The sequence below is a fragment of the Poromitra crassiceps genome, assembly GCF_964638095.1.
Source record: "Poromitra crassiceps genome assembly, chromosome: 20".
NCBI lineage: Eukaryota > Metazoa > Chordata > Actinopteri > Beryciformes > Melamphaidae > Poromitra > Poromitra crassiceps.
The window spans coordinates 16,032,210-16,053,516 of NC_139637.1; the positions used below are offsets into that span (position 1 = coordinate 16,032,210).

At 43.8% G+C, this 21,307-nt stretch overlaps 1 protein-coding gene and 1 pseudogene across 3 annotated transcripts in view; one reads left to right on the forward strand and one right to left on the reverse strand.

Annotated features, from left to right (window-relative positions):
• The window catches only part of LOC310794898 (E3 ubiquitin-protein ligase TRIM35-like), a 571,381-nt pseudogene that overhangs the window by 126,302 nt on the left and 423,772 nt on the right, over positions 1–21,307 (forward strand). The gene's annotated exons all lie outside the window — the stretch shown is intronic.
• On the reverse strand, positions 824–14,416 carry ccdc22 (CCC complex scaffolding subunit CCDC22). 2 transcript variants are annotated; one of them, XM_083656770.1, is made up of 16 exons: positions 14,020–14,416; positions 13,542–13,719; positions 11,300–11,432; positions 11,001–11,107; positions 9,359–9,443; positions 7,931–8,100; positions 6,502–6,717; positions 6,220–6,387; positions 4,990–5,109; positions 4,740–4,856; positions 4,550–4,651; positions 4,327–4,434; positions 3,670–3,765; positions 2,842–2,901; positions 2,675–2,749; positions 824–2,116 (listed from the first exon to the last, which is right to left on the reverse strand). In XM_083656770.1, exons 1-16 carry the CDS (start codon positions 14,067–14,069, stop codon positions 2,003–2,005), a joined length of 1,899 nt encoding a protein of 632 aa, XP_083512896.1. In that variant the 5' UTR covers positions 14,070–14,416; the 3' UTR covers positions 824–2,002. The 2 variants fall into 2 exon arrangements, with proteins under 2 accessions (XP_083512896.1, XP_083512895.1); XM_083656769.1 differs by having other exon boundaries at positions 6,220–6,717.

Sequence of the window (21,307 nt, forward strand, 5' to 3'; positions counted from 1 at the left end):
GATTACCCAGGTATATAGTGCCAAAACTGTCATCTATTTCAAAACCCAGTATTAATTTGATGTCTGAGATTATTTTTAACCAGTAATCTTGGATTGCTGGGCATTTCCAAAATATGTGATAGTGATCAGCCATTGAATTATTGCAGTCTCCAGCAATTACCGGATTCTAGTCTATCGTTATGTAAATATTTTCTTCTTGGAGTAATACAAAATCTGATAAGGTTCTTCCATGAAAATTCTCTCCATTGGCCAGAACTGGAGGTGGAGGAGTGCATATCGCATATGTTTAACCATTCGTCCTCTGTTATGGTTATGTCTGCTTCTTTTTCCCATTTAGCCTTTACATATAGAGTAGAGTGATTCCTGGAGAACTGTATATATGAGTACATTCTTGATACTAGTTTCTTGTGAGCTTTGCCCTTATATGCATCTATAAAAAGATTAACCAGATTCCCTTCAACTTCCTCAGTAACTTTTATATTTCTATTGAAATATCTAAGCTGAAAATATCTATAGAAGTCTTCTTTTTCAAAGTGACTATTTTATGTATTGCTTGTGACCAGATTTTATTGTTGAAGGCTGGCTTCACAGAAGCTACCTCAGTTCATGGTTCACATACCAGGTCGCCATTGTACATAAGAATTTGTTCTTAATTACTTGCCTGGTGAAATAAATAAAATAAAATTGTGTTGCTGGCTGAGAATAGCTTGTGAACAAGTTCAGTCTTAAAGAAAAAAGAACACACACAAAACAATTCATCTTAATTTTCTGCAGTGGCAACCTTTATGCATTTAATGATTTTACAAAGGTCAGTTGCTGTACAATGAGCCGGTAAATCCCACGTTTGGGATCATTCATATAATATTCATTTGGTTCTCTATTCTACACAAAAACATCTCATGGTTAAAGTAAAACGGCTCCAGGGTCAAAATAATACTGAGCCCGATGACAAAGACCTGAAGCAGCATTTGATTTAAAGGAAGTAACGACAAAAAAAGTAATTATTTCATACTGATCCCATTATAAAACCAAATCTAGCACACGCTTCTGCCTAATTCAATGCAATCTGTGTCTGGACCAAACCACTGATTTGGACATCAAAATAATTCACAATCAAGTGCAAGACTCCTGCAGTGCACTAAAAACATACAATTGAATAACGATTCCCAATAATTCCACAATATTGGTACTGAGGCGATCAAAAGGAAAATGTGTGGTCACTTTGTAAATGGGCCAAAATACTGTCAATTTAACCATGAGCAGTTAAACTATGTCAAGGTAATATTAGGCTTAAGACAATAATTTGGGTCTCAAAATTTGTAAGGCATCCTTATTGAAGCTGGTACCATATACTGTATAAGCAACAATACTTTGCTGATGGGGTGGGATAAAACATAAACGGACTAGATTCAAATGCCATTGACTCAATATATCCAATCATAGTCATAACATCAGGGAAGGAACCACTAATGTTTGAAAGTGAATGGTGGAAATGATTGCTGTATTGCAAATTACCGGTTGAAATTTGATCATCAAGCTATAATATATGAAAGCAATTCATACGTCAACATGAACGACTATACATTCTGGAATAGAAAAGGTCTGAGAGCATCATTTGCTGTCAAATGTTCTTTTGTAAATGCGTATGGAATGATGAAACCAGTGCATTGACCCTCGCGAAGCTTGGCCCGGCACAAGAAATCAGTTTGAAATGCAACAGCAAAATTGTCATTTCGTCCAAAGTGGGGTTGTGCATTTAAAAATGTCAAGTCAATTTTCCATAGTACAAAAAAAAAAATCAGCTTGTCTTCCTTAAAGAAAGGCAGACGAGCTCTCCAATGGCAAAAGAGGGCGGTGGTAATGGACAGCAACTGGTTCAGTCTGCAAACTGGAGTGTACTGTCTGGAGCCCGTACAGGACCCGTCTGCAGGTCAAGGCTTCTGCTCTGACCTGCAGACACCTCAGTAGGCAAGGCGGCGGCAAACAAGGGTTATCTTCCCCCTCAGCCCTCTCGGACCTTGGTGGCCAGTGCAGAGTTCTCCTGTCGAATAGCCTTGTAGTCCTCCAGAATCCTCTCCAGGTTGGCCACAGTCTTATTACCATTTTCTGTCTCAATCTATGGAAGGGTGTAGAGTTCACGTGTCAGCGTGTGGTTATGAACACTGCAGAGATTGGAGTGTATAGAGAGGCAAAGTGACGCCTACTTCCTGCTTCAGCACTGTACCAGAGGTTTTCATCCGCCATTTATTTTCCCATAGATATTTCGTAAAATGCTTGTAAAAATAGTTTTACGTGGTCAAACCAAACGGTTAAGCTATATTTAGAATCGGGAGAGAGACCATAGAACATTTAACTCGGACTAAAACTACATCGAAAAAATATTTTCTTTAAATCCGCAATTCTGTTACGTTTTGGTCCAAGTGAAATGTTATGTGGTCTCTCCTGTTTCTAAATATATCTGGATAGTTTGGTTTGAACAAGTAAAACTATTTTTATAAGCATTCTACAAAATGTCTATGGGAAAATGAATGGCGGATGAAAATCTCTGGTACAGTGCTGAAGCAGGAAGTGACGTTCCACTTTGGCTCTCTATAAAGCTCGAAAAAGTGCTGCTGTACTTTACACACCATCAATTCAGGATGTAGAGAAATAAATAAAAAATAGCAAATCATACCTGCTCCTCTAGATCTCGGATCTCCCTCAAGATTGTGCCGGTGTCTTCGATCGTTTGAATCAACTGACTGCAATTCTATTAAGGAATGGAATTAGGTAAGTATGACAGGAAAAAGTTACCATATAACAAATGCAAGAACAGCGTGATGACATTATGTTTGACCTTACTTCATGCAACGCAGCCAAGTACTTGTATGACTTGCGGACGGATTCGTCTTTTTTGGCATCCTACAAATTAAGAAAAAACATATTTAATTTCTTGGATACATACTGAAAACAAAGACCATTTAAGTATACACAAGATCCGGTGTGTTTTGGGAAAGACCTATGCATAAATGTGGAATAATTTGCATATTATGCCAAAGCCTAAGGCTCTTGAAAGGCTGAACAGATTTTATGTATCACTTGACTAGCAATGTTCTCACTCCCAGGCACTGCACACTCACCAATATGTTACATCAGTGATTCTGTTAACAAGATTTTTGTTTTATCTGGTGTCGATGATCAGATACAAATTTAGGTTTAATGCGGAAAAGATGTGCAGCCGATGTCTAAGGTGATCGAGTCCCTTAAAGTTAAAGTCCCTCAGTGCTCAGGTCTGAGCTGTCAATATTTAAGTAGTAAGTCGAGTACTTCAGTGGAGTCGTGAATGATCAAAATTGGGACTTGAGTTGGGAATGATTATTACAACACTGCTTTTCCTGGCTTGGTCACCTTCACATATAGAACTTATAGAACTTGATACATAGTGCTGTTTCGTATAACCGTGGAAGAATTCATTACTATTCATTTGGTCATTTAAACTAGTGGTGTTAGTGACTTCACCACGTGCTCACAAGGCCATCACCCTTGAGAAAAGCAGGAGGGGTCTTCACCTAGCTACAGGCTGCGGTGGACAGTCTTAACACAGGTTGGTGGAAGGGACACTCGTGGGCAAGTCATTGAGACATGAGAAAAGCGCATATTAGAAGAGAACTCCATTTCTTGGTCTGCTACCTTGAAGACGAGTTCATCAGTCACAGCAAAAGTCCTGTCCAGTTTTCCTGTCAGGCTGTTGATCTCTTTCTGCAGCTCCTTGGTGTCCGACAAAATCTACAAGAGTGGGCAAGAGTGGTTACACACACACCAGAATGCAACAATGTTCCACCAGACATTGAAAGGGTCAGCAGCAGTGTTGATTACTGTAGTCAAGTCAATGCAAAAAATTGCTAATTTTGGATCATATCGGAACAGTGTAAGATACAGTTGTTTAATAGTATTCCAGTTTGTCAAAATGATTGCACACTTCTCTGCAATGAGCGCAACGTTCCGATATGTCATTTAAAAACTAAGATGCAGTAACAAAGTCCGACCAGATTAACTATAGTAGTGTGCTCATCTTGCAATCATGCCAATTAACTGGCAAGAGACAATTCAACTTCATTCAGCCAACGTCTTGCATTCTGTGGCCTATCATCATCATCATCGCTTTATTAACAGACACAAGGCCCAGTATAAAAACAGACAATACACAAAATCATAACATATACTATCTACTACTATCCTATCTTTTGTCAGAACACTCAAGTTGCTTTGCCTCCAGGATGACTGCTCCATTGTTAAGATGAAAGACTCTGAAAAACCACCTTCTTGTCATGTGCATTCTCGACATACCTTTGTAATATCCTCCTTCTGCTTCTTGATGTTGCCAACGATCTCTAGAATCCTCAGCGTGTATGCCGAACGAGAGACATCTTGTGGGAGGTTTTCGATCTCGGTTATCTAGTCGATAAGAGACACGCCACAATTACAGGGAGTCAGGTGCACCTTTAGGAAGCCATCGGGATACGGCTATGCAGAGAAATGCCCTCAGATGAATCTGAATACAAGCTAGTACCAGTTGTTTGTACAGCCCTTCCTTCTTCTTGGCTTCGTCTGCAGACTGGCGGATTTTGTCGTGCAGATCCTTGATTTCAGACAGCTTTCTGGATGATTCCAACTGGGGAAAATGAGTGGACACAATCAGATACTTGTAGTCATAAAAAAACACACACTTGCATCCATTTTGGCAGGTAGGTACTGCTTACATCCTGATTGCTGCAGAGTTCTTTGAGTCGGCGATGCTCATCGATGAGTGGCGCGCGGTGTTTCTCCCACTGAGACGCCAGGTTCACCACTCGCTTGGCACTGCCCTCGACCAGAGCCTGGTGGATGGAGCACAAACACACAGGCACATATAAGCATCCAGAAAAGGCTCCCGTCGTCATTTTCTGATTGATTTTTGATCTCTAGACACGAAGAATTGCCTAGAGAAACCGAGGTTCTCAGCCGTCCCACCTGAAGCTTTGCCAAGTTGTTCTCAGCATCTGGCAACAAGTCAATGGTTTTCTTCTTCACCCGCATTCTCTCCTCGCTTTCATTGTTCCACACGTCTCTCTGCTTCAACTCATCCCACACCTAAACAAGATATCACATCAAGTCAAATACGAATGGATACAGCCAGGCAAAATACATACAGAGCGGGGACGACTGAATTCACTCATTCAACCCTGCTCACTTTGCTCTTTTTGAATAAGTGTTACATGTATGCTGCTTGGCCAATCCTTCTCTGTGAAAATTCCCAAACTGAAATAATAAAGTAAATGAACTTTGAAGCTGCATAAAAACGTTGTTTCTGTGTGCAGAGCTGTTCCCATGCTGGTCTGGGATCAAATTCCACCACAACTTCCTGTAGTCTGTCCCCGTTGGTTTCTCCAACAGAGGGCGACATTGCAGCAATGGCAAAAGATTCCTTGCCATTACAACTGCTGGCAACATACTACACAGTGCTCTTTATTCGTTACCCCTGGAACTCCTATTCCTTTTATATTCTTTTATGGGGGTACACACACATAGACCAAGCCTATCAAATTATTATACTGGCTATTTGTTCTGCAAAGACATAAATTGGCATGCAGTGGAAAGCACAATAGGGACGTTTATAAAGCCCCAATCAGTAAATTTTTCACCTTAATATAACAGCTTTTTAGTCATTGAGGATGGTAGAGTGACTTGTAACAGGGAGAATGTCACCTCTATTGATCACACACGGCCCTCCAAAGGCCTCCCCTGGGACTACGCATTTTTGTTGCCGGTGTCCCCGAGGCAGCACGTGCGGAATACCACGCATTCGCTGTACGGCGGAACCGCTGTGTTCAGGAAAACAAGGAAGTAACTCGGTGCGGATTTTCTACGAAAATGACGTTTCACGTAACTATGGATTATTATTTCATCACGTGGTGAGTACCCGATGTCACAACATGTACATAGAGCTTTCTGGCGCTGTTTTGTTGACTTTGAACGGCGATATCGATACCGATGCTATTGCACCCAGAGGGCGCAGTTTCCCCAATAGCAAAACTTGGAAAAGCTGCTGAATGGGGCTTTGAGCTCTCACTCGGTACCATCTAACCATCTAAACCTGAAGGAAAAGGATGCTCATTCCATTAGAAACAAAGTCAAACTTTGTGGAAGTGGAAATCATTGCACTGCATCTAAGCTCAGCAAAGGGGTGTGTGTGTGTCTCACCTGTGTGTTGGTGACATTCATCTGCTTCATGTCTGTGGTTAGCTGGTCGACATCGAGGCAGAGCTGCTGGAGCTGCTGCTGCAGCGACGCCAGCTCCTCCTGCTGGCTGACCTGCACATCGCCCTCTGACTGCCGCCCGCTGGGCAAGGAGCTAACTGCTGCTGGCGTCTGTTGGGAGTACACGCACAAACACGGCGCTAACACAATGCTACGTTCAACTCTTGCTGAGAGACATTTGTGTGTGATCATGGGTGTATTTTTTTTTAAAAGGGTGCTATTCACCTGAGCAAAGGTGAATTTCTGGGTGTGGGTGAAGTGCGTGCCCTTGGTTAGGATGTGGTCGGTGGGGGCGGAGCCTCTAAAGGACTGGAGCAGCTCTGATAGGTCGGAGTTGGAGCGAGGGGCACCGGCGGCACTTTCAGGGCCGAGCTGGGCTGCAGAACGAAGCTGCTCCTCGATGCGTTTATGCAGGCGGGTTAGTTTCCTGGACCGGTACTCCTGTAGCACAAAAGTGCAACATCTTAGGACAGAAACAGGCGTTTCCCCCCCAATACATAACATTTATTTGTATCACAATATTAGACCACAAAGACATTTCCCCTCCTGACATAACATTCGTAGTTCTTCTTGTGTTTTGCACAAGTCGTTTCTGATGCTGGCTAGGGGTAACGGACCTTGCCACAACCACACAACCTAAGTACCTAAGTAAGATATGGCTAAGTAACCAAGGCACTCCGGTTGTTTCTACGTAACGTTTTTTTAAATTAAATAAACACATTTTAAATGCATAGATATCATTAAGTATTATTAATACATTTGCAGTTTGAATATGAATTCCACCACTTCTTTATGCTCAATCTGCTCACTCATAGGGCTTTCACACCGGCAGGGCTCCGTGCCGGCTCCGGGTCCCGAACCCAAATCTGAACTGGCCGGCGCGTTCGGACCGAAAAAAATAATTGGTTCGGAACCTGAAAAGTTGGTTCTCAGCGGAACCAAGAAATACTTGATTTTTCCTTGGGAACCGTGACATCATCAGTGGGCGTGTCTCATTCTAGGCTGTGAAAACGAGCAGGAAGGCGATGACGGCAGCGACAACATCGAGAAAAATAATTTGCACTGGTCTGCTGAGGAAACCAAATGTTTAGTGGCGATTTGAGCATCTACCGAATCTCAAGAAAAGCTAGAAAGCAGTACAAGAAAGAGCAAGTTGTATGCCGAACTTGCGGAAGAGATGGCCAAGGCTGGGTTCACTCGAACGCCAGACCAAATAATTAATAAACTTAAAAAAAACTGAAGAAGGACTACCGAATAATGTCCTCCCACTTTGGTTCCGCTTAAACTGGTGTGAATGTGGGCTGGTTCACCAGAAAGCACCAAGGTTCTGAGACTCCAGAACGGAACCAGAGGCAGAACCAGAACCGTGTCTGTCTGAATGTGGTATCACAGTGCTGCCCCCCCCCCACTTGACGCTCCTGGCCCATATTTGTTTGAAGTCGTGTGCGTCGTGGCTGGTGTGATGTCTGTAGTTTGATTTCATTTTGAGTACCTGTGGTGTGAGGCGAGAGAGGAGTCCCTGTGGTGTGAGGCGAGAGAGGAGTACCTGTGGTGTGAGGCGAGAGAGGAGTACCTGTGGTGTGAGGCGAGAGAGGAGTACCTGTGGTGTGAGGCGAGAGAGGAGTACCTGTGGTGTGAGGCGAGAGAGGAGTACCTGTGGTGTGAGGCGAGAGAGGAGTCCCTGGCTCTTCCACTCGTTCTCCCACTCCTGAGTGGCACTCAGCTCAGCCATGTGCTGCTCTAGTATGGACGCTGCCACTGAGGCATGATGGGAAGGCTGGGCAGTCACGGGAGGCAGGAAGTCCCTCTGGTAGTCAGTCACCTCTGAAATTAAAGGCACGGAAAACCAACATGCACATTTTATTCTAATGTCCTCAGCACCCATCCTTTCTAAATTATATATCAGTGTTAAAAAAAATTACTTCCTATCAACACACTGACTTCCTGGTTCTTACGGGGGAAAACTCAATGGGGTTTTAGAATGGGGATTTTACTTAAATGCATACAGTAAGGTCTGTGGTTCACAAAAGTTTATGGGAGCGGTAATTTGGGTTCAGCAGGATAATCTTCACAAACGTGAATCGCTTTTGTGACTTTTGAAACATAAATGTGTTTTTTTTAATGCGATTTTTAGAAAACGCTTCAAAAGGCATAAAAGCGATTCACGTTCGTGAAGATTATCCTGCTGAACCCAAATGACCACTCCCATAAACCTTTGTTAACCACAGACCTTATTTTATGCATTTAAGTGAAAGACTTTCCCCCGTAATATCCAGGAAGTCCGGGACTTCCGCCTTCCGACTACAAAAATACATCCTCCCTGCGGGACTCTGTATACAGAGCCTGATTCAGATGCTTATTGATGTTGCAGGTAGGACACAAATAGCCTAGGTAAACCCAGCCTCCACGTGACCTGCTCTCAGTCACTACTGTAGTGACTGAGAGCAGGGTAAGCCTGAGAGCAGGTCAAGTGGAGGCTGGGTTTACCCAAATTTGCAGAATAGCTTCAGCCATCAGCTTCATCTTGCTTCTTCGGTCGCTATTCTGTCTCCTGAAGATTTGTTTGCCGACGGGGAGAAAGCCCCACGTGATAGCCACCCGTCAATCTCTCTCTCTCTCTCTCTCTGCTCAACGCTGTAACACCATTTTATTTTGAAATTCAGTTGACTTTGCCATTTCCCACGGATATTGTCGCGTTTTTCTTTCCTGGCTTGACAGAAAAGACAGAAAAAGTCTGCCTTCACGCGCCTTGTCGGCTTGAACTCACGTAAAAATCGGCGCAGCAGGCGAGGCGTGGGTACACGGAAGGTTCACGTTGAGGCGCCCTGTGTACACAGCCTCATTGACTAAAAAGGACGCCTATTTAAAAGCGTGGGTAAAGGCAAGGCTTGGGTGCTGTGTGTGAACGTAGGGTACACACAGAGCGCACAGGGTGAATTTTATGAATGGAAATTGAAAACGATACGCATCATAGCGCATTTCCCAGTGCGCATACGCAAATCTGAGTCATTTCGCAGTGTGTATACTGCGTATACCTGCGTAGCACGTAGACAACACCCCTGTCTGTGCAGTAAGAGCATACCTTTCAACTGCTGCTTCCCTGAACATTTAGTGCTGTGTGGTAAACTTAGAGGCTGACTGTGGAAATTGTGCAATGGTCCTGGGCTCTGAAAAGCAAAAAAAAAGGGGCGGGAACAAAACAAAACAGAGTAATCAGATTCCAAGTCAAGTGTTTGTTCCATAGGCAAGAATATCAACAAACAAACCATTTTCTCCAAAACCTTTTTGCAAAGGAAATCACTCTTTGTCTTTGGCTTTAGGGGCAGGTAACAATGGCCTCTCTCTGGAGAGCTTATCATAATACAGACAGTGGTTGAGACAAACTTTTTTTTTCTTTTCACATTAAGGACCGCTAAACCAACATTAATTAGACCACGGACCCCCATTTGAGAATATTTTGCCCCAGGGTTCCCCCTCTGATAAGATTTTAGCTTTTAGATGTTTTATTACAGAAAGTGTATGGGAACCCATGACCAAAAGAGTCATACTAAAATAGTCAAAATACTCAAATTGTCATTGAATGGAATTACAGTGAAAATAAATGATTCCCTGTTTTGCTAGGGACCCCCTGGAACCCCTCAAGGAGACCGCAGACCCCACTTTGGGAACCACTGATAATAATAAACAAGTTGACATCATCCCTCCCAAGGCCACAGTCAAATCATATCCATGTAATTATTATATTATCACATATTTCTTCAGTAACTGATGTGCATCTGAGTGAGTTAACCTGTGTTTCACAGAGCAGTGGTAGTTTACCTGTGTTTCACAGAGCAGTGGTAGTTTACCTGTGTTTCACAGAGCAGTGGTAGTTTACCTGTGTTTCACAGAGCAGCGGTTGTTTACCTGTGTTTCACAGAGCAGCTGTAGTTTACCTGTGTTTCACAGAGCAGTGGTAGTTTACCTGTGTTTCACAGAGCAGCGGTAGTTTACCTGTGTTTCACAGAGCAGCGGTAGTTTACCTGTGTTTCACAGAGCAGCTGTAGTTTACCTGTGTTTCACAGAGCAGCGGTTGTTTACCTGTGTTTCACAGAGCAGCTGTAGTTTACCTGTGTTTCACAGAGCAGTGGTAGTTTACCTGTGTTTCACAGAGCAGCGGTAGTTTACCTGTGTTTCACAGAGCAGTGGTAGTTTACCTGTGTTTCACAGAGCAGCGGTAGTTTACCTATGTTTCACAGAGCAGTGGTAGTTTACCTGTGTTTCACAGAGCAGCTGTAGTTTACCTGTGTTTCACAGAGCAGCGGTTGTTTACCTGTGTTTCACAGAGCAGCGGTAGTTTACCTGTGTTTCACAGAGCAGCGGTAGTTTACCTGTGTTTCACAGAGCAGCGGTTGTTTACCTGTGTTTCACAGAGCAGCGGTAGTTTACCTGTGTTTCACAGAGCAGCTGTAGTTTACCTGTGTTTCACAGAGCAGCGGTTGTTTACCTGTGTTTCACAGAGCAGCGGTAGTTTACCTGTGTTTCACAGAGCAGCGGTAGTTTACCTGTGTTTCACAGAGCAGCTGTAGTTTACCTGTGTTTCACAGAGCAGCTGTAGTTTACCTGTGTTTCACAGAGCAGTGCTAGTAGTTTAACTGTGTTTCACAGAGCAGCGGTAGTTTACCTGTGTTTCACAGATCAGCGCTAGTAGTTTACCTGTGTTTCACAGAGCAGCGGTAGTTTACCTGTGTTTCACAGAGCAGCGGTAGTCTGCAGTTGGGGGGGAGCCAGGGCAGTGCTAGCTGGGCTTTGATGGCGACAGCGATGGCTCTCTGGAGGACCACTGATTTACCTGGAGGAACAAAGGAAAGAATGCTCTACAGTGAAGCGATGACATTTTTAACACAATCAAATCATCACAATGGCAAAAACTAGGAGAATAAGTTTGAAATCAGGTTGAATATTGCATGAAGATTTTTAGTAAAGTGTCTAACCCTTTGGCTTTGTAGACAGAGAAGGATAGTCTTATCTGGTGTGAATGTACCTGCTGGTTGGTCTGACCCCTCAGCACTCTCTCTGGGCAGCTTCTCCACCAGGAACATCAGCAGAGAGCGGATCTCCAGTTCGTTGCTGTACAGAAAGGTCTGGTAGCCTATTTCTCCTTTGTAGCCAAGGTCCTGGAAACCAACATTTTGACACTATATTAATACTGCTACTAGGGAGCTAGAGACTGAGACTCATTAACTTAACCCTTATATAAGCAGACAAACACGCATGTGATTGTGTAATCGTTAATGCTATAGTGTTTTGAGGTGCCATCACCCGACTTTAGGGCTGGGAAATATATCGAGATTGATATATATATATATTGATATTATATTGATATATATATAGATATATATCTCGGTAATGTAAGCACATGGGCAGTGTTTTACCTTCTCTCTCGGTTTACCTCACGGAGAAAAATGCAGGAGCTGCTGCCTGCGGAAACTCCGCCCCCACCAGCTGCAAGCCTCTTTAAGGCTCTCCATGCGATTCTCCGTGGATGTGCGCATACTTAAAAAATAAAAATAAAACCTCGGGGCAGATTCTGCCTCTCTAGCAGAACTACCGCAGCTCCATTGTGACGCGTTGTGACGTAAAACGCGTCACAACGGGGCGCTTTGACAGAGGAGGGAATTGGAAATCTCCGTGAGAAAAACAGAGAGAGAAGGTAATCACTGCCCATGTGCTTATATTACCGAGATTATTAATGATACAAAGTGGGTTGATTACCGGTAGTTATCCTTTAAGTTATGTGAAATACATTAGTATCTCTAGGCCAGCCTAGTTCTGTCAAAGGAATGTCATTCCGTGGATTCTTGTGATATAATCAAAGAGCCGTCAAGCATCACTTGACCACTTGTCACCACCACTAACCTAAACAACAACCATGGTTCACATGAACAGTTGTCCCATTGTCTGGGCCAACTTTTAAGACATGTGACAGACACGGAGGCTATTTGTTTACTTGCCTGAAACCACAAGGGGGAAAAAACTAAACTCTGAGGAGACGGGTGAGAAAGAAACCACGAGAGAAAACCAAAACGATTTAGGGGGAGCAAAATCGAATAGAGGAATTATTCATATTAATAATTCCAGAGTGCAACACACACATGGCAAGGGATGAAGAATCCATTATACTTGCAATGTGAATTACTAGTAATATTACTCTCTTATACCTTCTATTAGAGCAATATGTTATTGCCTCAACTGACAGATGTGCTGATATGTTGGTAACACAACACAGCTATAGAGACAGTCGGCATGTCTGGGAACGCCCACAAAATGTTAAACGGCTGGCGCGCGAGTGGGGTAAAACTGCCGATATCTCTCATGGGCTGACTCACCAAAAGACGGTGCTGCGGCTCTAAACTACATGTTTGGGGGTTCTAGAGCAGAACACAAGACGTCTGCTCAGATGTGCGTTTACCGCGGTGGTTAAATCCCCGATCGTGTCTGCCTGGGCTGGGCTATCAGCTAAATTCTAACTTTGCTGAATGGATAGAACGAGGGAATTTACCCCACCCTGACCCCGCCCCCAGCAAGGCTGAGCCAGCTAACCCAGCATCTATTGTGGGCATTCCTAGAGCCTGTATGGGCGTTCCCAAACATGCGGACTGTCTCTATTGAAAATTGGCTAGAACGTTACGCGTGTACAACTACCAGGTACCAACTACCCGCTGCTGTAAAGCAGCATCCTTCCCCAATCCTGGTGTTGTCATTATAACTCTGGTGACTGGTCCCGCCCACCATCCTGATGTTGTCATTATAACTCTGGTGACTGGTCCCGCCCACCATCCTGATGTTGTCATTATAACTCTGGTGACTGGTCCCGCCCACCATCCTGGTGTTGTCATTATAACTCTGGTGACTGGTCCCAGCCACCATCCTGATGTTGTCATTATAACTCTGGTGACTGGTCCCGCCCACCATCCTGATGTTGTCATTATAACTCTGGTGACTGGTCCCGCCCACCATCCTGATGTTGTCACTATAACTCTGGTGACTGGTCCCAGCCACCATCCTGATGTTGTCATTATAACTCTGGTGACTGGTCCCGCCCACCATCCTGGTGTTGTCATTATAACTCTGGTGACTGGTCCCGCCCACCATCCTGATGTTGTCATTATAACTCTGGTGACTGGTCCTGCCCACCATCCTGAGCACTCACCAGCTGCTGCTGCTGGGTGGTTTGACAAAAACATGATCACACTCCAGGCTGATTGTGACCGAAGGTGTCTTACCTGACAGGCCTGTGCCAGGCTCATGCCCACTCTGAAGCGGGCAGACATGCCGGGGGGGAGGGAGGCCGGCAGGGCGCCGCCCAGGCCCGGGTCGATCACCCGCAGACATCTGACCACCGCCTCCACTATCAGCTCACTGCTGAACTGCTTGACACTCTGGATGTCCTCACTCACCTCTCTGTGAGGGGGACAGTAAATATAAGCTTCTGTCATCATCAGCCTGTGGGAAAACTATATAACGTTACACCAAACTCACATGATCAAACTTTGTCCCTTCTCTCACACACACACACACACACACACACACACGTCAGGTCATATGATAGGCTGTCTAGTTGAGCTAGTATGCTTAACTCCATAGCGACAGAAAGAGGTTCAAAGTTACCCACCGAACTTTTTCAGCCAACTAATTGTTAATCATATATAGTTCATTGTAATGCATAGAGCAAATTAATGAGAAGCAGTTGTGAATACTTACGTGCCGGCCTGTCTAAGAGCGTGAATCAAAATCTTATCAACCTCCTCCATCACTGTCGTTTCTCTGACGATAAGACTGACAGGCTTGTGACAGGGCACCTGATGCTAACAGGCTTGCTAGCAATGAGTTAGCTAATTTTTACAGTAAGGTTTCCCATTGATTGAAAGCAGGCTAGCTACCTAGCTTCCCTGTTCTGTTAGCTAGGAACCACTACTAGTTAGCTGGCAACAATGCCACTCCTCATCAGCAAATCCGCTGTAAGTCCCCAGTGCTTCTGAAACGTCTCCGCTGCAAATAGCCTTTCGTTGTAGTGAAAGCGCCTGTTGTACACACTATAAACTGAAACAATAACAAACGTTAGCCGCTACAATCAGGCTACAATCGTAACAAATCTGACATTTCTGCATCTTGTTCCGCGTCACACGGGACGAGTGCCGCGGTGTTTATGGGAGTTTAAGTTTTACTCTACCTCATTCGCTAACAAAATCAGCAACCAAGAACTCGAATTCCCAGCATGCACCGGCTAAAACAAGTCTCATGACTGGGAATACGTCACTTCACTGTGTGTAAAAAAAAAAAAAAATCTGCCCGCACTGCTAACCTAACTTCACATTTTCTCAAACCTTTGGACACCATGCAGAGGAAATGTTAGTATGTCTATCAGGTAGTTGATGTATTGCAGAATTAATACCAGTCATCACTGTGTTTCAGTATTGTAGTTTTGCATTATAGAGATGTCCTTGGGGCCAAAAACAGGTGTTTGGTGAAGTGGCGAGAATTCCTATGAAACAACTGAGAACAGGTGTTACGCCTACATTTCGTCTGTTTTATATTATATTATGTTTATCTGTTGTACTTTATATTATTAATAATGCCATGTGTGTGTGGTCATGTCATGTCATGTTTTTGTGAACCAGACTGATTCAACCTAGCAACATTTCAGAGACCCTTTGCACAAACGTGGCTGACTTCTGCTTCATCCTAAGGTATGGATATGTTCTCATCATTGGCAGTATTAACTTTTTGTCATCTCTGACGCATAGCACAACACAGGAGTTGTCATTTTTTGTGATCTTTTTTTTTTTTTTTTTTTTACATATTATTCAACACAACACAATAGAAGAAGAACAGAAAACACACACACACACACACACCTACAAAATCATATAGGCCTACATACACATAGCCTACAAACATACCCCTCCACCCACATTCACAGATGCACAATACAAAGTAAACGTGGTGACCTCAGTGGTCCCCACGCACGGCTTCAATAAATGCCGTCTATGCCATAATATTTTCTACTTTAGCGGTATGCATACAGGCCACTGACATGTCCATACCAGCCACTGAAGATGCCCACTGCTCAAAAGGCAAAGTATGAGGAGCTTTCCATCGCTGAGCTACCATTTTCTTTGCAGCAGTAAGGCCATAGCAAGAACCAACGCACGCTGTCTTGAGGATAAATTCAGATCAGTAAAATCATTCAACGTCAAAACAACAGGAGAACATGGAACAGCGACTCCCAGCACTAGGGACATCTTCCTGGCAACTTCTGTCCAAAATAAAGAAACGGCCAAGCATTCCCAGACCATATGTATAAATATACTCTGTTTCTGTTGTTAGACAACTGCAGGACTGTAAAAATAAAGAAAAAAGTGATTCCATTTAGCATTTTGTGACTTGATCAAAGTCAGCTAATTTAAACCCAGAAACTAATCTTTTATACCAATCTTAAAATCCCCCCCCCCCCCCCCCCTTGATTTCTTTTTATCCCCCATTAGTGCACTTTTTTTTTAAGTTTAATGTTCAGGTTCATGTACAAGAGCTGTGCCGTCCTGCTTATCCGCGAGGTCTTGAAAAGTATTAAACGTTGATCAATCAATTTAGGGCAAATTAAGGCCCTTAAAAAGTATTAAAAAGTCTTAATCACCATTTGAGAGGTATTCCATTTTGTAGTTATTGTGCTGACTGTGTTAAATGAGCATACGATAGGCTATCGCCGTCTCATATCGATTGCAGACCCCTGAGTTGAATCTATATCATATCGGGGCAGACTATGCGATGTCAGCAAATCTCGTATCGTTGTCCAAAGAATCTATATAATATCATATCGTGATGAAACTTGATTTACACCCCTATCGCAGATGTGACAAAAGTGGCGTTGATGTCTTAAACTATATTGAAAAGGTCTTTAAAAAAAGGGTCTTAAAAGGTATTGAATTTAACTTCAGGATTCCTGCATATAGACGGTTTTAACTTGACAACAATAACAACCGTCACAACCCACCTGAATATCCGGTTTACTTCCTGTATACATAGCTGAGCGCAGGCTGATATTCGGCTCATATTAAATGTTAACGTTAGGCCGTGTCTCCGACAGACACAGTAACAATGTAGCCTATTTCGGTCTTTATGTCTTGTAGTAGTTAGTAGTTGTTTTGGTGGTGTTGTTGTTGTTGATAGTTGCCATAACAACCACCCCTGTCGGAAAGATGTGCACACGCTGGGTAGTAGGAAGAGTTTTTGTCTGGTCCGGAGCTAGCCTGAGAGGCTAATAAAAGCTACATGTTACAGAGTAAGCTGACTATCAGTACGTTATTGCACGCATAGGCCTATCTTTACATTTAAACGTATAGCAAAAATAAGAAATAGAAATGTAGGCTATGTCAGTGTTTTCCCCTGAACAGCTGAGAAAGTGGACACTGTAAATAGTTAGCACTGTGAAGCTGATACAATTCAGGTAATGCAACATTTAAGGATGCTGCCAACCGCCATAAAACACAGAAGAAGAAGCTGAGAAAAAGGAAGTGCTGTGGGGTTGCAGCTGGTGAAAACCGTCTTAACACGTTTCTTCCTCCCCCACCAGATGGCTGCAAATCTCCTGCCTCCAGCAAAAGTTTGTCCAATACTCCCACCTGTGCAGAATGCAGCAGATGGGATTTCACCAGGCCCTAAGAGAGGTAAACACATCACAATACAGTATCACTTCGCTGGTTACCGGTTACTTTCACAGTTGAGTTAAATTAATACTTTGCTGATCACCAAGCAGCAGTGTTGGGCAAGTGGCTTTCAAAATGTAATATACTACATATTACTAGTTACTTTCATTTGAAAGTAAGACGTTAACTTTACAATATTACTGTCATTTCCAATCAGGGAAGTTGGAAACCCTCATTAAGGCTTTGCTTGCACCTGTGTTTAACCTGCCTTTTCGAACACAAAATAGCCACTGCGAAAAGGGCCTATACTGGCAGTAGTCTCTTAGTCTCTTGGGGGCACGGTGGCTCAGTGGTAGAGCTGTCGCCTCACAGTCAGAAGGTCCTGACTTCGATTCTCGCCTGGGACACTGTGGGCGCTGTGGTTGTGTTCCCCCCCATATCTTCAGTGCCTACTGCCCAGGTGGGGTATCTCGTCGTAAGGGCCTTTCTCTCTGTGTGGAGTTTGCATGTTCTCCCCGTGCTCCCCCAGGGGGTTCCTCCGTATATAACCCCCCCACTAAAAACATGCAGAAGATCAGATCGTCATCGTCATCCGACCAGTGACGACAACATCCGAAGTTGGTCCCCGGGCGCTGTACGAGAAAGCGACCACTGCTCCTGGCCTGCCCCCCGGAGGAAAGGACATGCCTGGATGGGTTAAATGCAGAGGACACTTTTCACCGGCCACCGTCAGCATGAGTGTGTTGTGGCCGCATGCATGTGTTGTGGTGTTCGTGTGACAATAAAAGACGGGGCTTGTCCCGTTACGAGAGTTTAAAACAGACAGTTGCCTCTCGCAATTTTTCAAATGCTTCCGCCTAAACGGCTGTACTTAGAGCTGGGAAGACTAAACGGCTGTACTTAGAGCTGGGAAGACTTGGTCAAAACAGAAAGGGAAACTCGGGGGAAATAATGAGCGATGATAGGGGCATGTCCTTTAGGCGCCTTTAGGCGGGACATCCAGGTGACATCCAATCACCTCCATCGGTTCGAACTTCCTCCAGCGTGAAGCATTTCTTCCCTCCAACTTCCTTTGTGCATGTTCTGTGGGCGTGAATTACAGACTGTCTAATGGTGCATTGGCAGACTGTAGAAGAGGCGGTCTGGCTTGAGAGACTAGGCAGGCAGTATCAGTGTACGATGGCGCCCGTCAGGCTACTGAATAGCCTCACAGCCTCGCCCCCTTCCAGCCCATCCCCAGTCTGCCCAGTTTTGACCCGGTCAAACTTGTACCTTGAACTTGATCAGGGCTGGGTATCGTTTAAACAATTATGATACCAGTACCCTTAAAGTGATACTGATACCAATACAGTACTTAATTCGATATATATATATATATATATATATATATATATATATATATTTTTTTTACATTTTGGTGGCTTCTCAGAACGCCAAACTGCCACCTGGTCACATACAGTACACGGTGTACTGTACACCGTGCCCGACTTCACCACCACAGACTGTATGGGTTGTACAGTAACTGGTGCGATAGTGAGCCAATCACACGTCGCGTAATTAAATCGAAGAACACTTGCGATGATTGGTGTGCGAGCAAAACCATACAAATAGTTAAAAAAAAAAAAAAAAAAAAATCGAATTGCAGGTATCGTTTGACTGGAGAAGTTTCAATACTACTTGTACTGGGTAATTTCGGTTGATAGCTTAAAGCTAACGAGTACCGATACCCAGCTCTACCCAACCCAACCCAACCCCCCCCCCCCCCCCCCCCCCCCCCCCTCCCACACACACACACACACACGCACACGTGTGTGCACCCACAGTGGAGCATGGACGACTGCTGGTAGAAGTTGCCCCCTGTATAGAGAAACCATACACCAAAATAGCCATGGGAATGCCCTCATCCTACACCATCTGTTGTTTCAACCGCTTAGCTCAGCTGCAGCATTTAGAGCGCTAGCTCTGGCCAGTTCAGGCTATCCTAACTGATATATATATTTACCTCTCCCCTGGTGTTTTTCCACTTTGTTTCTAACGGGGGGGCCTGTTGTCAGTCACACCACTGGGCCAGGTTCTTGGGGTTGATCACGTCGCCATATTTCTTTCCACTGTTGCCCGCCACTGAGGAGACAGTCTGCACATGGAAACAATTCAATAGGCCCCAGTGTGCTGCTTAATAAGTGGGCCATAAGGCAAGCCGTGAATTCCCCATTAGCAATCCATCAGCGGAAAGTTGTGAGAAAGTCATATAGTAACGACGTCTCTTTTCCTTTTTTCTCCCTGAAAGAGGAGTGACTATTTATATGACATCAGCAGAAACTTGAGACCGTCGTTTGGAGTGGCCCTGCCTCTTTACTGCCTTCTCCCACATGTGCAGCTCCCCTCCCTAACCCTCTCCCTCTCCCTCTCTGCTTGATTATAGACACTCTGTCCTCTTCTGCTCGACTCCAAACACAGGCCAGCTCCAACACCACCACTGCAAACACACCACCTCTCACTACAGGACCATTTCCCCCTCTCTGCTTCAGAGAGTCTACTGCGCCTAGGTCTTCTTGGTAGGTAGGTCAATGCATTCTTTCGGGTGGGCTGTGATTGCTGTCTTGCCATGTGGTTTTCTTACTGGAGGAGGTCTTGTTAGGAAGAGTCAAATAGCAAAGGAGAAGACCAGAGCTTTGTTCTAGGCACCACCTGAATGACTTGCCAATACCTGCTCAAAACATCCAACCTTGATCCAAATTTGTTTTTAGAACTGACCACAGTCATTAGTGTGTAGTGGTAGGTTTCAGGTTTTGGAGCTTTTTTTTTCTTTTTTTTTTTCTCTAGATCTGTTCCAAATGTTTCACCAGTTTCTGAGGGTCAACGAATCCTGATCTCTAGGAAAAACATTTTATTTTCTCAATAAGGGGTTTCTGTCATTGATAGCAATTTGCAATTTGGTAGTTTGAAGATGATCTTCAGCTCCTCAACATCACAACATGACAACTCAAAGTCAACGACATGTTTATAGAGATGTTCCTCTGGCGTGTGCAAAAAAACGGTATAAAAGACTCTATCTGACAATTGCTCTCTGTGTAAGTTGCTGATGTGTACGCGCTTCTTTAACGTCCTCTTCTTATCCTGATGTTTTCCTAAAGTAGCGCAACGAAGAATCGACGCACAACATGTGGGAAAACCCAGAAAGTTAAAATATGTCAGAAAAGATCATGATCGGCTTATGTTGAGGCAAACGTGAAAATCTCAAATCTCAAATCTTAAAAAAAATAAATAATAATAGCAGCATTACAACCTCAGAAACTACTCAGCCAAACGGGGGAAAAATTGACTGTATTACATAAGCTGTAACTCTATACATCCCCCTGCTCCAGGGCCTGTTACTGAGAAAACGCCTAATAATCACTTTTTCCTTCCAGCACATGTGTGTTCTTTCTTCCTTCTCCCAGCAAAATGATCAAGTCAACTTCTCTTCCCCATAAACAAAACCTGTCTCAATCGAATAATTGCCATATATATCTGGGGCCATAAATTTGCGGGGATTTTGTGCAGGACGTTGAGTTCAGCCAGTAATGTCATCTGAGGAGTCAAGTTGGACCTTTTGAGCTGTTGTGGACTGGAGAGTCAAGACGCACATAAACCTGTGATTCAAACAATGTGTTTGACACCGGAGCATCCTGCTCTGGCGGCGGATTTCCTAGCTGGACATACTGGGTTACAACCAGCAGTGTCTGGAAAAGCGCTCTGCTCCCATGCATAGGAACACTGTGTACGATGTATACTCAGTTTCTGCCCTGGTTTGTGACTTTTAGTTTAGTTTGGTTAATTTGACAATTAATAATAATCAATCAATCAATTAATCCATTCTGGTCCTTGGTGGATCTTTATGGTTCCGCTCTACCTCAATACAGTATATATGGTGCTGAGACATTTGATTCCCAAGGCTCCAGTGAAAGCTTAGGCTTGCATACAGAAAAGGCTCCATCAGAAATAGAAGCTTTTGCTTAGAGTTATAAATGAGACCTGGGTCAAACCCTATTCGCTAATAACTCTTCAAGCTGATTGGTGTACAAGGCGGGCGCATCGGTTTAATTCAAATAGTAAGTCTCATGTACAGTAAGTTGCCAGTTACAGAAAACGGACTTTCAAATGCTCCTCTGTCATTATTTAATTTGGATTATCTGGTATTTTAAAGTATAATATTCTCTTATGTGGAAAAATCCATCCACCTAATATGCCAGGTATGTTTGAACAACCATTTATTAATAGTATTATTATGATCATGATCATTATTATTATTGTTGTTGTTGTTGTTGTTGTTGTTGTTATTATTAATAATAGTATTCGACCTGTTA